Source organism: Nansenia antarctica, assembly GCF_963989245.1.
Source record: "Nansenia antarctica genome assembly, chromosome: 5".
Lineage (NCBI taxonomy): Eukaryota > Metazoa > Chordata > Actinopteri > Argentiniformes > Microstomatidae > Nansenia > Nansenia antarctica.
This window is the reverse complement of record NC_137690.1, coordinates 51939205-51956031: the sequence shown is the minus strand read 5'-3', so window position 1 is coordinate 51956031 and position 16827 is coordinate 51939205. Positions and strand designations below refer to the sequence as shown.

Genomic DNA, 16827 nt, shown 5'->3' with positions numbered 1-16827 from the left:
TCATCTGTCCTTCAGTCATGATAGGAAAACCAAATCGATGCTGGGAGAAGGAATGGCAGACTGTATTCTGATTGTATCTTCTATGCTCTTTGTATGTTTCTATGCTCTTTGTATGTTTCTATGCTCTTTGTATGTGTCTTGGTGTAGGAGAAACGTAGGACCACGTTGGAAACAAGTGTTTCGGTACACGTTGACGTGTAGAAACTGTAGAGAGAAAATTTTAGAAATTGTAGAGAAAACTGGGGGGGTAGAGGTGATGAAGAGGTCTGTACAGGGGGGGGTAGAGGGGATGGAGAGGTCTGTACAGGGGGGTAGAGGGGATGAAGAGGTCTGTACAGGGGGGTAGAGGGGATGAAGAGGTCTGTACAGGGGGGGTAGAGGGGATGAAGAGGTCTGTACAGGGGGTAGAGGGGATGAAGAGGTCTGTACAGGGGATGAAGAGGTCTGTACAGAGGGGTAGAGGGGATGAAGAGGTCTGTACAGAGGGGTAGAGGGGATGAAGAGGTCTGTACAGGGGGGTAGAGGGGATGAAGAGGTCTGTACATGGGGGTAGAGGGGATGGAGAGGTTTGTAGAGGTGGGTAGAGGGGATGGAGAGGTCTGTAGAGGTGGGTAGAGGGGATGAAGAGGTCTGTAGAGGTGGGTAGAGGGGATGAAAAGGTCTGTACAGGGGGGTAGAGGGGATGAAGAGGTCTGTACAGGGGGGTAGAGGGGATGGCGAGGTCTGTACAGGGGGGTAGAGCTATTCTCATGCTAAAATTGACTGTAAATCCAGATTTTAAAGTTGATATTCTTCCCCGTGGAGCATGCCCCCATAACCTGTGCCCCACCCAAACATTTTAGCACCAGCCGCCACTGGCCAGTCTTCTCTCCAGGGCCAACTGTTTGTTCAGCTCCATACGTCTCTGCTGCTCCTCGGTCAGGGAGGGGAGGGCCGTGGGAGCGGGGGCGGGGGCTTGGGTGGAGTGGATCAGTCTTGGGGGTTCGTCAGCGAAACCTCCATCTCCGAACGGGTCTGGGTCGTCATGGATAGGGTCTTCTCTCCGTACTGCTTCCTCCCCCTCCTCACCTGGATGAATTGAGAAAGTCACTCAGCCTGTGAATCACTACGTTTGTTTAGGAACATGACAAGTCAAGGCTCTTCTGTAGTAATAACATTATCATACCCGTGGTTACTTCAAAAAGACACTTCCATTGTTTTCCACCTAGTGTTTGGTGTATTACTGTAAAGATGCCCGGGATAGTGACATTTGTATCTTACCGTCTTTGCCTATGAAATCGTCATGTGTCAACGGCATGTCCAATCGTATTCGCTTGAGACAAGTCTGATGGAAATAAAGCAAGAATTAAGGTTTCACACATGTTTTTTAAACACACTAAAGCCATTGAGGATCATATGGGGGAGGTTTTCCTTTGTTTTTCTCACCTGCACTTCTTTTTTGCCGCCTAATGTCTCTAGTTTGCCTATGAAGTCATCAAACTGCAGTTTGGGGTACAGTCTGTGAGCCCAATTCTCCATAGTCTGCATCAACACTTTAAGATTCTCAGTCTGGACACGGATGGACGGACATGCGCACAAACACACACACACACACACACACACACACACACACACAACACACACACACACACACACACACACACACACAGATTTTTGAGCTTACAACAAAATAAATATAACAAAACATTTAGACGTCATGGATCATTAATTTGATTCCTTTATGATAAATAACAGCCTATCCCTACAGGACCTGACGACAGTTCAGATTACCTCATGTCCTTTGCCTTTGAAGTGAACATTGTCAAACAGGGTGCGTAGAGCCGGAAGTCCTCTTTCAGAGCACAGCCTGCAGGAAAAATAACACTGACCATCATCAAACATTTCTGCAGCAACATATAGCATACCATTTGATTTCTTCAAAAGAAAGTTCAGAGTTAAACAAAGTAAGCTAAGGGGAACAGTATGCTACACCTTCTATGCTACACAGTTTCAAAACACAGACATCGTCTACGAGTTAAAGCCATGTTACAAGTTACCCTGTATGGATCAGCTGGACCAAGAGCAATGTCTCCCTCTACACATGCAAACATTGTGTACCTCTGAGGGTCCAGCCTGGGCAGGGGCCAGGGCCTCTTCACTCCTCTCCTTTTAGCAGCAGGTACATCTGCTAACTTGGAAATCTCTCCCTCGTCGTCTTCTGAACATCACCAAAAACATACCAACCAGATTATGAGGCACACAACTCAAACACATCACAGGATTTGAATACTGAAGCTGATGTATTTGTTACGGTACATGTGGGAAAACTAGTGGTTAGGGTTAGGTGCTATGTCGATTTGGTACATGCTGGCATGTGTGGGGGTGTGGGGGTGGGGGTGGGGAGTGGCAATGCAGATACCCTGATACCCATATCAGATATGTCTGACCATAAAGACCAATACCGTAGACAACGTAGGCTATATATATATATTTATAACGAGTGTATATTAATAATCATCGGATCATGATGATCACTTTTCTTGACTTTGCACACCCTACTTTTTAAACCTTATCATGGATGAGTCTGTTCGGAGGCGCCTGTCCCTGCTCATCACCAACGTGGAGTTTGATGATGATAATAATAGCCTAATAATAGCCTAATAATAATAATAATAATAATAATAATAACCTTTATTTGTATAGCACTTTTCCTGCAAACGTTGCAGCTCAAAGTGCTTTAATCATTATAATCATAATTTAGTTATTTAAAGGCAATATTGAAAAGTTGGCGGAGAAGGAAGAGGAGAACATGGAGGCCCTGCTCGGGGCTCTGGGGTACCAGGTGGTGAAACACAGGAACCTGTCTGGCCCGGTAAGGTTACACGCAACTAAACAACACCTGCAAATCTGGTTTTGTACTGTACTGTAACTGGTACATTTAGTTGGATAACATCAGTCTTTTCAGGAATTTCTGGCAATCCCTGACCCTGTGTAGCAATGTGTCTGCGTTGTTGTGATCTTGCAGGAGATGGACGATGCTGAACGCCAAGAACAGCTTCAGCCTGCTGGGCAGATGAGATTGACAATTTCCTAGCCTAACCACAGTCTAAAAAACCCGCTAAATCCACCAAAAACTAGCCCAAAATGATCAGAAAACCACTATTACTAAACTGTATTTCTGTTGCCAATGATGTTTGTAAAATAAAAATAAAAACCTGCACATTGTATGTCGGCACTGACATTTTGATACCACCTAAATGCAATTTATCCAGCCCAACCCGCCCAAATGCTTTTTTTCCGTTTGCAGGAAAAGTGCTATACAAATAAAGGTTATTATTATTATTATTATTATTATTATTATTATTATTATTAGGCAATTATTATCATCATCAAACTCCACGTTGGTGATGAGCAGGGCCAGGCGCCTCCGAACAGACACATCCATGATAAGGTTTAAAAAGTAGGGTGTGCAAAGTCAAGAAAAGTGATCATCATGATCCGATGATTATTAATATACACTCGTTATAATAGTGTTTTATTGCATTTAGGAAAGATTTCTTCAATAGTCTAAATTACTTAAATGTTTTATTATTTTTGAAATGTAGGCTACTTTAGAAACTACCGACCTGGAACGACGAATGGAAAAGGGGAACGAAGCGGGCTGACCCGGGTCAGCACCAGGTCAGCACCGTAGTGGAAAAGCCCCATAAATGTGATACAGTAGGCTCAGTGGCGGCTGGCCAATAGAGGGCGCTAGGGCGCCGCCCCCACCTTCCAAAGCGCCCCCACTTCCTAGTTGCGACTTGTAAACGTTTTTTTTTAAAAATAAACATTGTTTATTCATAAAATGCGGCTGATATTCTGTCGGCGCCTATCAGCATTCATTAAAAATCCTCCAATACAATAAACTTTTTATCTGTGTGTGTGTAAAATTCACTGTGAAAATACATAGGGGAGGAGTCGGGGCGCCGGCCGAATGGCAGTCTATGGCACTGCAAATACTTTTGGCTTACACGTGAGCTGTAGCAGCGCTCCAATTGGCTGTCTCCTATTTCTCGGTCGGGGCGCAAAAAATGCGCAGATTATAGGCTTACCTAGGCTGCAGCCTAGGGCCACTACCACTAGGGGTAGTAAAAATGTAAAAATGCGTGAGACTTGAGAGCCCTGAATATCCGGTTGTTAAGTCTGACGTCAAACGTGACGGTTTGCAATTTCCGGGTCTAAACCAGAAATTCTCCGCACCAGAATACCAGTGTACTACAGCGGTAGAATGACAGTTTAATCGTTTTTTAGACTCGGATCTATTCATACAACAAGGGACACAGCACTTTCCCGTTTTCCCCATATTGTCAGGATATTTGAGCCTCGGAAAAGCGCTATATAAATATAATTTATTATTATTATTATTGCGGCATTTCGAAGACAGCGCCTCAGCCAACTTTGAACCCGGAAACACGTCGCGACTTAACAACCAATATTCGGACAGACAACAGGAGAGGAGAGCAACAGAGAGACAGACAACAGGAGAGGAGAGCAACAGAGAGACAGACAACAGGAGAGGAGAGCAATAGAGACAGAACTGAGGTGAGGTGAGCAACAGAGATAGTTCAGGATGATAACAAACAGTTCAGTATGACAGAGACAACTAATAGAAAGACAACTGTATGATTATAGAGTTTACATGTTCAAGGAAATATTGTATGATAATAGAAAGGTACACTTTAATTTAATTAAAGAAGTAACAAAGAACACATTTATTATCACAATTGCATTGTGTTCCATGTCTTTCTCCATTGAATAAATAATGCCTATAGTTGAATGGCTAAACAAGACAACTGTCTGGACAGTACAATCCATTTGAGCTGCTAGAATTATTCACCTTACCGCTGCACAGATAGACAAAGGGTATAAGTCCATTCTGTTAACATTAGGTCTACTCTGCTAACAAAGACTATTCCAGTTGATTTGTAGTTGTTGTGCATTATATTTTTGTTGTGTTTGCAGTTTGCCCTTTAATAAGTTATATATAAAAAGAATTAAGTTATATATTCTTATGCTAAAATCGACTGTAAATCCAGATTTTAAAGATTATTTTGATATTCTTCCCAGTGGAGTATGCCCCCATAACCTGTGCCCCACCCAACATTTTTATCACCAGCCGCCACTGCGGCTAGTACACTTCTTGTAACGGGTATACTTCTTCCGCGGGGCGCTGTTGGTTGGAGCCTGGAGGGGCAGCAGGTTTTGATTGATTGATTGAAGACTTTATTAGAAGATTTGCAGAAGTAGGTACATGAAAGTACATATTACATACAAGGTCAACTAACAGGATAAAAACCCAAGAAAGCCACTGGCTTATTTCAATTGGGGTCCTTGATTCTCAATTCATCGTTACATGTAAGACCGACAAAACAAACTAGTACTATCTACAAGATAATACAGACAATTAACTATTACTATCTACAAGATAAAAATACATCCATCATGGGAAGAACAATACAACAAAACATCAGGTATGTACAGCGGGTAGGACAGGTGAGGACATACACCACAGGTGGGGGCGGGGGACAAAACACAAAGTATGTACAGTGGGTAGTTCGGGTCTTTTAATCTGATTTTTGATTTAGAGGGTCCAGTTACGGACTGCAGCCTCCTGTAAATGTTTTTTGAGAGTGGTTTTGAAGGTGGGCAGTGTTTTGCACTCCTTTAAGATTATAGGAAGGGCGTTCCACATTTTTACTGCATAGTTTGCAAACGAGTTTAACCCCTTGTTTGTGGTGCAACGCGGTTGAACGTGGTTCGTGGAGCTTCCTCTGGTGTTGTATGTGTGGACGTTGTTCACTTTTTGGAAGTATGTTGACAGGTACTTGGGTGTCTTTGTGGTGTAGCGTATCTTGAAGACCAGGCCCAGTGCAAGCTGCTGCACTCTGTCAACTACTCGTAGCCAATCAAGGCTCAAAAAATGAGCAGCGGTTAGATGTGTCCTAGGGTTGAGGCCTAGCAGAAGCCTAACCAGTTTATTTTGGGCTGTCTGGAGTCTTGTTTTATGGGCCTTTGTGGTTCTATAGTACCATGATGTTACGGCATAGTCGAAGTGACATTAAATGAGAGCTCCTGATAGGGTCCTCAGTGTGTTTTTACTGACAAGTGAGGATATCCTGTACAAGAATCTAGTTCTATGGTTCACTTTTTTGATTACTTTTGCTGCCATTTTATCTCCGGAAAGATTTGCCTCTAAGATGGAGCCCAGGTATGTAATATCCTCTTTTCTTGTGATATTAATGTTACCCACTTTTATTTTAAAATGTTCAGCCTTTCTGAGTTTAGATGGGGATCCGTATAGGATGGTTTCAGTTTTACCTAGGTGTATTGATAGTTTATTGTCAGCTAGCCAGATGCAGATTCTACTCAGTTCAGTGCTTAGCGCTTTTTCCACCTGCAATATGTCCCTGTCAGAGACCAGCAGAGCCGAGTCATCCGCGAACAGGAACAAATTGCAATCACATGCTGATGACATGTCATTCACATATATTAGGAACAGTAAGGGTCCCAATATGCTTCCTTGTGGAACGCCGCAGGTCACTGGGAGAGGGGGGGACAGTGTTCCGTTCACACTAACCACCTGTTCCCTCCCCTCTAAGTAGGATTGCATCCAGCTCACCGATGTTCTATCGAACCCAATTGCTTTCAGTTTATCTAACAATATGTGGTGATCTACTGTGTCGAAGGCCTTCTGGAGGTCCAGCATAACCATGCCGCAGTACTTGCCCGAGTCCACCTCATGGTTGATGTGGTCGTTCAAATAGAGAAGGCATGTGTCAGTGGAATGGGATGTTCTGAATCCTGATTGAAATTCATACATCAGATTTTTTTCGGTAAGGTACCTATCAACCTGTTCATAAACTATAGTTTCGAGATGGAATTAAGAATAGAAACAGGTCGGTAGTTGCCTGGGTCTAATTTGCTTCCTTTTTTATACAGTGGGGTTACCCTTGCTATTTTAAAGTCAAGGGGGACGTGTCCCTGTTTGATGGAGAGGTTTATTATGTGGGTGATGATTGGGGTAATGGAGGCAGCTGAGTCTTTTAGAAATCTGGCTGGAATATTGTCATGGCCCGTGGCCTTTTCTGAGTGTAGAGCGCCCAGCTTTTTAAACACCTCATCGTTTGACACCATGGAGAGTTTAAAATCATCTTTGCGTACACCCAGTTTATTGTAGAACGCACGGATGTGCTCTACACCATAACGCCCTGAGTGGGGTGGTAGATTGTTAACTAATTTAGTGGCTATGGTTGTAAAGAAAGTGTTTAAGCACTTAGCCACATCCAGCTTGTCTGTAAGGAGAGAATCTCCAGATTTTATGCTGATGTTTGTAGACCTGGTTTTGAGTTTTTGACTGCAACCTAGTTGGCTATTAAGTAGCTTCCAAAGGTCACGTGGTTTGTTTAAGTTTTCTTCGATTTTGTTATCGAGGTATTCTTTCTTAGCAGATTTGGTCATGGTAATTACCTGATTGCATAGTTTGTTGCATTGTTTTTTAATTTTCTCAAAGTGGGTTTTGTGATCTTCGTTTAAGTGTTTCACTAATTTTGATTTGCATTTTTGAACTTCAGAGCATTTTAGGTCTCTGACTTTCATAGCATTTAGAATGTCCGAATTCATCCATGGTTCCGATCGGGCTTTAACCCTGGTGGTTCTCATGGGGGCTATACTGTCAATAATATTTAGGAATTTGGTTTTGAAACCTAGCCATGCCTCTTCAACCTGTGTGCATTTTAGTTCATCTAACCAGTCTTGATTATCCAGTTTATGGTTTAAGGCCTCACTAGAATAGGATTTAAGGGATCTAGTGGTTACAGTTTTATGACCGCCAGCCTTGGGTTTATGTTTTTTACGAGTGCAAAAGATCATGTAATGATCACTTAGCCCACATACAATAACCCCACTCTTGGAGATTTTGGACTCATCCGATGTTAGAATGAGATCTATGGTGGTTTGAGTAGAAATACACACCCTAGTGGGTTGTAAGGTAAGTTCCCATGTTCTCAGACATGTTGAACCTCGGTCGTTGTAGAGTTCTAATACCAAGTAACACACAGGGCAGTAGTAATCCGAACTTGACTCAGTGGAGCTGTGGACCTGGAATGATGGAGTCCCAGAGCTCTGGATATATGTCCATCTAGATTCTTATTGGGGATTTGAACACGGACATGCTCAGAAATGAAGCATCCGTTTTCAAATCCTTCACTAGGTTTTCTGAATTGCACGGTCTCCGTCAACAAATTACCAAACCCACTAGGGTGTGTATTTCTACTCAAACCACCATAGATCAGCAGGGATTCGATGGAGAAAGAACTGCTGAATTTCACCTCGCATCGCTTCTGCGCAGCTGTGAAGACTGGCGTTGGAGAGTTGGCCGTTGCGCAGCGCTCTGACGGTATGTACACCTGCATTGGCACTTCGGAGGACAACTCGGGGAATTGGTCCAGGACGTCCTTGAAGTGGCGTCGCACCATCTTCGCCGTTATTTGACTCTCGTCGACACGCCAAAAGTTTTTCTTGGCGTTTGGCATGTGTGGACTTACTGGAACCTGGAATAAAGAAGCGCGTGTTAATCTTTCTGTTGAACTCTCTCACTTTCTGTCCACTGTAGACCAGGTAATGTCATAAATCTAGAACGTATCGAAGCATGTGTATGGAATATGTCTTAGGGAAATACATACCTTGACAAAACAGTTGTTGGTTGATAAGCACACTCTGGTGTTGTTCTCAAGGCCCTTTCTGTCTCCTGAGACAAACGCTACCAACTTGTCCATCAACTGCAAAAGAAAAGTTCACATCAGTACTGGGAATTGCAGTTCCACATCAACATTGAAAAGTTAGTCGTATTACAATATATGCCATAATACATTACACACCTGACTAATAAAAAAATGTAAAAAAATTATAATAATAATACATTTAAAAAGTAGCCCTCACAAGCTTAGAATGGGAATTTTTGTTTGCTTTGAAAGAGTTGAAATTAATATGAAAACTTAAGCCATAAGTACCCATGGGGGATAAGGTAACAGCATCTGTGATTAACTCCTTTTCTGACCACACCACAGTTACTTCTCAACCCCAGGAAAAGACAGAAGCCTTTTTTTTTACTAAAAAAATTGCTGCCGCACCCTCTCAACAACAGTGAGGTCCAAGCTCAGAAACCTTGGTGTTATTTTTGACCAGCAAATGCACTTTGATCATCACATCAGGTCACTGACACCTACCTGTTTTTTTTCCATCTGCGCAATATTACCAAACGTCGGTCTGTGGTATCCCTGTAGTATCCCACGCTTTTGTATCATCCTGCTTGGACTCTTGCAATTCCCTGTTCATCTGCCTCGACGCATCCACCCTGGGCAAATGCGTCCTTACAGCCCCAGTCGGTCTCTCAGGTCCACTGACCAGGGTTTGTTGGTTGTCCCCCGTGCCAGATTCAAAACCAAAGGTGATCGAGCATTCCAAACTGTGGCTCACAAACTTTGGAATGCTCTTCCCTTGGATCTTAGATCAGCGGTCTCGATCGAAGCATTTAAAAAACAGCTCAAGACTGTCCTGTACAGACAGGCTTTTGGCTAACCCCAAAAGCCTGTCTTTTTGTGTCTTGTTATTATTTGTTGTACTGTTATTTGTTTCTTTTTTAAAAATACATATCGATGTTTCCATCGACCCAGGTGCAACTAATTGTCTACCTAAATACACCTGGGCCTATCCTATCACCTCACCACATGACAACCAATTACGAATAAAAAACAAATAATTCTATAACCCAAAAAACATAACAACAAAACATTATTCATAACATAAATGACCAAAAACATAAGATAAACAGTAATCATGAAATATAAATATATCTCAAAACATTAAACACAAATCATCCAAAGTAAAAATGGCCATAGCACAAGGTCTGTGCTGTCCATGCAAACACCCCTCCAACATTTAATACAATATCATTGCATTCCATTTCTTACTCATTGTATATTTTTTATTTTCTTATTAATGTTATGCTGATTGTATTCGACAAGTGATCTTTCAAAAGAGAGTGCAGTGTGATGAGTCTTCATTTGAAAGGGGTCCACAAAACAAGCGCTGTACAAATTGTGTGATTCTTACTTGATCAAAAAAACAAAGCCAGGACACAGAAGATGAAATAATAGGCCATTTTATTATTCAGCCGTCATGTCATAATATCCATGTCTCCAAAAAAAGCACAGCAGGCTACAACTGTTCCATATCATACCAACCTACCAGAGTTAGATAGCATATAAAAACACTGTTTCAATACACTCCTAGGATAGCATAGAAAACATTGTTTATTAGCATAATGTACTTTCTATCAGACAACCAGTGATGGTAGCATACAAAAGACAGTTTGGTTAACCCATCAGTGTAGCATTATAAAACACTGTATGTATCTGATATAACAGCCGCACCACCGCAGCACCTCTGCCCGAATCCCCGGCCAATAGAATCGAGCCATTATCCGGTTGAGTGTTTTATCGTATCCTAAGTGGCCTGCCATAGGGTTATGATGCGCCGCCTGGAATATAGCTTCCCGGCGGCTCCTAGGTACCAACAACTGGGTCACTTCCTCGTCCCTGCGAGTTTCACGACTCACTCTATACAGTCTGTCCCTAATCACTACAAAATACGGGTGGCCGTACCAGCACACCATCAATACTAATGACTTGGTCATAGGGCTGCCAAGTTTAACCAAAAGTTTGGAGTGAGATTTTTTGGCGGTGGAGCGACCCAAAACTGTGCACGTTTTGGCAGCGGCGGCCCCTCTCTCCCACCCAATTATTTGTGCTAGTTTCCTGCAATTTTACATGTTGTTCATAATAATGGCGGCGTTGAACACGGCGAAGTTATTCGCCGCCGCCGCTGTCTGCGCACCGAGAGCGTAGCTCTTGTCTACCAGGGTGGCGTTAAACCTGTCATGCTGGTTGGGCAGCATAGGTTTTTTAGGCACCGACCAGGCGCTGGACCCCGGTACCAAGTAGGCCGCCAGCGCTGGTTCGAGCGGCGGGGAGCCGTCGGTCATCCCCTCCGCGAGCCCCTCCACTCTGGTAAAGGGCAGGAACGCCTTCACCGGCGCCCTACCTGCGAGTGGTTCTCCCCACGTGTCCTCCACGAACTTATCTAAGTCCGGGAGGACAGCGTTAGGAGGTTGGCCCTGTCGCTTCGCCCTCTTCCCGTAAAACAGTTCCTTCTCCCAGAAGGACTCAGTCGTTGGGGGAGGGGAGGCGGGACGGGGAATCCCCAACACGCCTGCCGCAGCTTCCAGGAGGCCCTGGAAGTCGTGGTGGAGTGATGGGGGGGCGAGGGCGGGGAGCTCGTGAGCCTCTACCTGCCGCTCGCCCTCATCAGAGCTCTCTGACCCTGACACCGACACCGACCACTCAGCTGGGTGAGGGCGGCGTGATGCCAGGGCCGGCTGAGCGGGCGAACGCCGCTCTGGGGCCTGTCCGAACGCATAATCGGCAGAGCTATCCGAGTCGGATAGCATCCCCGAGATAGCGTCCGCCAGGGGAATGCTCTCCTTGAACCAGGCCATCCTCTTCCGCCTTTCCGCGACGGAAAGGAGAGAGCAGGGGAGGCAGCTGGGGGAGGCGACCAACGCCGCCTCGGCATGTTGGGGGCCGAGGCAGACGTGGTTGTCGTGCTTGTCCTCCGCTGCTAGGAAGTCGCAGCGGCAGGCGTCCCGGAGGAACTTCTTCGTGGTCGGCGGCGGGCGATCCATCACTGAAGGGAAGTGTCTGGCGGGTTCTCCAGTCTCTTGTAGTCGTCCTTCTTGCAGTCTCAGATGTAAAACCGTGCTGAAAATTTTGGGAGAATGAGGTACGATACAATAGTTCTTGTTCATGATTGGACAGCTCAGGGCTTGTGCCCTTTTCTATCCATCGTTTCGCTTGGATGTGGAGGTGTAGATGGAGGGGAGGAGCGGTAGCTGAGCCAATGGTAGATGGAGGGGAGGAGCGGTAGACAACAGGAAAAAGGCCAACATTGCTCAATAGTGCTTATGGGTGGATGCATGGAGGTTATTATCTAGTAAATGAAATAAAAATATAAAATCATAGAATCATAATATTGTCAGTCAGGATGTTGATGGTTATGGTGGATTGTTTTGCAGGATTATGGAGAGAGGTGTTCCGGTGGTCCATTGTGCTTCTTGAATTAACTGCGTCAGTGATGGATTGTTGATTGCTCGTTGGATATATTTCTGAGTGAGAATGGTGTTTCTTTGTTTGATGGTTTGGAGTCCGGACATGCTGTGGATGTATTGAGTGCTGATGTACATCGGGAGTCTGTATGCCATTTTTATTGCCTTGTTTTGGATGGTTTGAAGTCTGTTGAACTGGTGTTGTGAAGCTGTGGTCCAAGCTGGTGCTGCATATTCGAATAGTGATCTGATGTATGATTGGTAAACTTTGAGGATGATTTCTGGTGATGCTCCGTGTTTGTGTCCGCTGAGTGCTTTGAGGTGGTTGAGTCTTTGATTTCCTTGTTTTTCCAGGTTATTGATGTGAGTGGTCCATGACATGTTTCTTTGAAAAGTGACTCCTAAGAACTTTGCCTCTTTGGCCAGGGTGATGGGGGTGTTATAGAGGGTGAGGTGGACGACAGGTTTGAGATGGGGGTTTTTGGTGAATAATATGAGCTGTGTTTTGGTGGGGTTGAGTTTGATTCTCCAGGTGTTAGACCAGGTTTCTATTGTAGTGATGCATGATTGGAGTTTTTTGGCAGCAAGTGGAATGGATTTTGAATGAGTCCAGTAGCAGAGGTCGTCGGCAAATTGTGAAACATGTCCAATGGTGGGTGGGGGGTAGTAGCAGGGTTTCCGTTAGAAAAAATTGCCGCCGGACATCGTGTCCGGGAAGATTTCGATTTACCGGACAAACGTGATATATTCCGGACATATTAAAATATAATAAAAATATATTTTTTAAAAATTATATATATTTTTTTCCAAATCTAATATAGCTGTTTGTCGCGGTGATTACTGTTGTGTAGCGGCCTATATATGCCATTTAATGTCTATTTCTCATCCGATACGATTAGATGCGAGCTATATAATATATAATAATATAACATGATTCGCATGCGCGCTATATGTCCAGCGCTGAACGGGCGCCTCTGGGAACTGAACAGACAGCATCGATCAATGAACGGACTCCACATTACGTTAACTGAAGTTTGTTAAATTGTTTGGGATTAATGTGTTTTCTATTTTCTCTTTCCAGTTTGACCCTTTTTTTATCAATAAAACAACGTCATTTCTATAACCAGGTCTCGCTGGTTGGGAACGCATTTCGTTTAGCTGATATGTTACGCAACCGAACAGCTTCGGGAAAACGAGTAGCAGCGCACATAGTAGTGAGCAAATACTGACTTCCACTTTTAGTCCTAGGCAAAGGTCCAACACAATCAATTATTACACGTTCAAATGGCTCCCCTATAGCAGGAATGGGATGCAATGGTGCGGGTGGAATGGATTGATTAGGCTTACCCGCCATCTGACAAGTATGGCAACAGCGGCAGTGCTTGGCAACATCCGCCTTCAGTCCGGGCCAAAAGAAATGTTTCAATATCAGCTGATAAGTTTTAGTTATACCTAAATGTCCTGACCACTGGCTCTCATGTGCTACAGATAACACCTGTTGTCTATAACCCACAGGCACAACCACTTGTTTTACAGTATTCCACTCACAACCATTTGCATTAGGAGGAGACCATTTACGCATTAATATCCCATCGTTAAGGAAATAAACTACGTTGCCCCCTATTTCAGATTCCTCACTAGCTGCATGTAAAAAACATTTGTTTAATGACTGATCAGCTACTTGAGCGACGCGCAATCGCTCGCCGGTTACCGGGAGAGATAGGCTGTCAGCGGATGGTATGGTAGGACTCGGGGAGGATGGTAACTCTACCACTTTCTCCCTGGGAGAAGCTGAAACAATCGGGTTCTCATCCCTTTCAGAAAAGGCTTGCATAATCACACTATCACAGAGAGAAACATCGCTATCCTCCTCTCTGCCTCGACTCGATTGTGCACGAGTTATAGCGCACACCGGAAACAACCGCTGTTTCGCATAGGCAGCCTACACATTAGGAGACATCATCATGCCGGTGTCAAATCATATCATAATAAAAGAAATACATAGCCTATATATTCGTCTTTTTTAAAATAGAAGGAATCAGAATGTGAACTTTAGCGAATTGTATTCAAATTGTGCTTAGAGGGAATTATTTTCACCGGACATAAATGTCCGACGAGTTTTCATTTTGTCGGACTTCAATAAATTTTGTCAAATGCCTTTTCTACATCGAAAAATATTGCCATGGTGAATTCTTTTTTGGTGAAACTGCGGGTGATTGCTTCTGACAGCCGGAGGATATTGTCAGTGGTGGATCTGTTTTTGCGGAAGCCAGCTTGGAGAATGAGGTAACGGAGGACGCCCCCTTTATAGCACCCCAGGGCGGGCGCGGACATCGAAAAATTCAGTCATTTGCTACTTTAGGTAGCGGTGTAAACCAATAGGAGCAGAGCTCCCCTATGGGGCGGAGCTCCACGATATAGAGCGGGCCGTTCCTTGCTATCAGGAAACGGTCATTGATAATACAAAATAAAAAAAGCTTTAGCGACGTTACGTTGATGGAATACCATAATACTGCTGCTGGGGTTGTGTCAATGTGTCTTTACCTACTGATGTCAGCTGCAGACTGTAACAGTAATTGTCACCAGGGGAGTCTCCGACTCTCCGACACCACCTACTGGTGGCTGGACTTTATTGAAACTAATTGCTAATACCTGTCACCTGTTGTATGTTTGTATGGGGCTATTTAGGTTGTCCCTTTTCCCTGTTCCCTTGTCAGTCGATCACTTGTGTTACCCCGTTTGGAATGCTTCAGTATCCTGTGTACGTATTACCACTTCACGTATCCGTTACTCGGAACGTGATTGAGCCTTGACTTTGTTTGCTTGTTTGAAGCCTTGTACCTCCTTTGGAGCCCTTTGCTCAAACTTTAGTTTCCGTGTACTTTATTATTGACCTCAGTTCCTTAGTTATTATTGCATACGTGCTGAGCCCTACTGCTCCCCTTTTTGTTGTTCCGTCTGAAAGTTTATGTTTGTACCTGCGAACTATACGTCTCAGTAAAGAGAGTCTTTATTTTATTATATCTCCGTGTCTTTGTTTACTTACACCGCACCTGGACCCGACACTATTGTATACATACCGAACCTTTAGAGAAACGTAACAGATCGACTGACCACTATGGATCCAGCGGATGTAGTACAACTTTGCACCGTACTGGCCACCCAAGGTGCCATGCTGACCCAGCATGAACGTCTCCTCAGGGAGATGAGTGAACATCTCAGCCAGCTGTCCCTCACCGTCCAGAGCCTGGTGGACCGCCAGGACAACGCTGAACTGGTCGCCGCCGCAGCCAACGCCGCAGCAGCCCTACCTCCACTACTGGTCCCTACACCTCCGCCTACACCTCGTGAGCCTCGCCTTCCACCTCCAGAGAGGTACGACGGACGTCCAGAGGGCTGCCGAGAGTTCATCACACAGTGCACCTTAGTGTTCAACCTACAGCCGACCTCCTTTCCCACCGAGCGGTCCCGGGTGGCCTATATCACCACTCTGCTAACGGGACGTGCCTTGTCCTGGGCGACGGCAGAGTGGGAGAGGGAGACTGCGATATGCGCCAGTTCCCAGCTCTTCATAGCAGAGCTGCGTAAAGTCTTCGATCACACCCGGGTACTCTCTACCGAGGCAGGCAGGAGACTCACCGCCTGTCGACAGGGTCATCGCACGGTGGCGGACTATTCCGTGGAGTTCCGCACCCTGGCCAGAGAGACCGGGTGGGAGGAGCGCGCTGTGGTCGTCCTGTATGCTCAGGGGCTCTCGGAGGTCATGAAGGACGAGTTGTCCTTCCGAGAGCTGCCTGAGCAGCTGGACGACTTAGTCGACCTCTCTCGGCGGGTGGATAATAGACGCCGGGAGCGGGACCGCGAGAGAGGCTCGGCTAGGGGCGCGCCCTCCCACCTAACGCCGGGTGTGAAACCACCCAGTGGCTTCATGGAGGAGCCAACCTACGATGAGCCAATGCAGTTAGGAGCGGCACGCCTTTCCCAGACCGAGCGACAGCGGCGTCAGAGAGAGGGGCGCTGTCTGTATTGCGGGCGGGCTGGACACCTAGTCGCTACGTGCCCGGAGAAGCCGGGAAACGGGAGGGCTCGCTAATGTCGGGAGGGGCATTGGTGAGCCATGAATCACCTTCTGCAATGGGCGATCACCGGACTTTTTGGGGGGTAACGTTAGAGGGGGGACGCCGCATACGACGGGTGTGGGCGTTGGTGGACTCAGGGGCGGCGGGGAACCTTATGGACACGGGCTTAGCCCACGAGTGGGGACTAGCTCTCAAGGACCTTCCCGTTCCATTACCGGTCCGCGCCCTGGACGGCCGGCCTCTGGGGACCGGCTTCATTACCCAGTGCACACCACCTATTCGTCTCCAGGTGGAGCGAGAACAGTGGGAGCTGATCCAGTTTTTTATTATTGAGTCTCCTGACTGTCCTCTGGTCCTGGGGCACCCCTGGCTGGCGGTGCACAACCACAACATTAACTGGTCCACGGGGCGAATCACCAACCCTCCCAGAACCCCACTCCATTTCCCAGTCTCGTTGCCAGCCGCATTCCCAGTCCCATCCCACTCCCTAGCTACAGCCCCTAGACCCTTTTCCACGCTAGCGGAAGTGGAAAACAGCTTTTAACACCCCCAGAGGACATTATGAGT

At 45.6% G+C, this 16827-nt stretch overlaps 1 protein-coding gene across 1 annotated transcript; it reads right to left on the bottom strand.

Moving 5' to 3' along the window:
- Nucleotides 1-838: 838 nt before the first annotated feature.
- LOC308158123 (TIMELESS-interacting protein-like) lies at nt 839-8495 on the bottom strand (the record flags this gene model as incomplete). The annotated part of the gene is made up of 6 exons (XM_080531720.1): nt 839-1068; nt 1261-1324; nt 1426-1548; nt 1771-1846; nt 2098-2197; nt 8303-8495. The coding sequence occupies 6 exons, from the start codon at nt 8493-8495 to the stop codon at nt 839-841; spliced, it is 786 nt and encodes a 261-aa protein (XP_080387846.1).
- Nucleotides 8496-16827: the final 8332 nt, after the last annotated feature.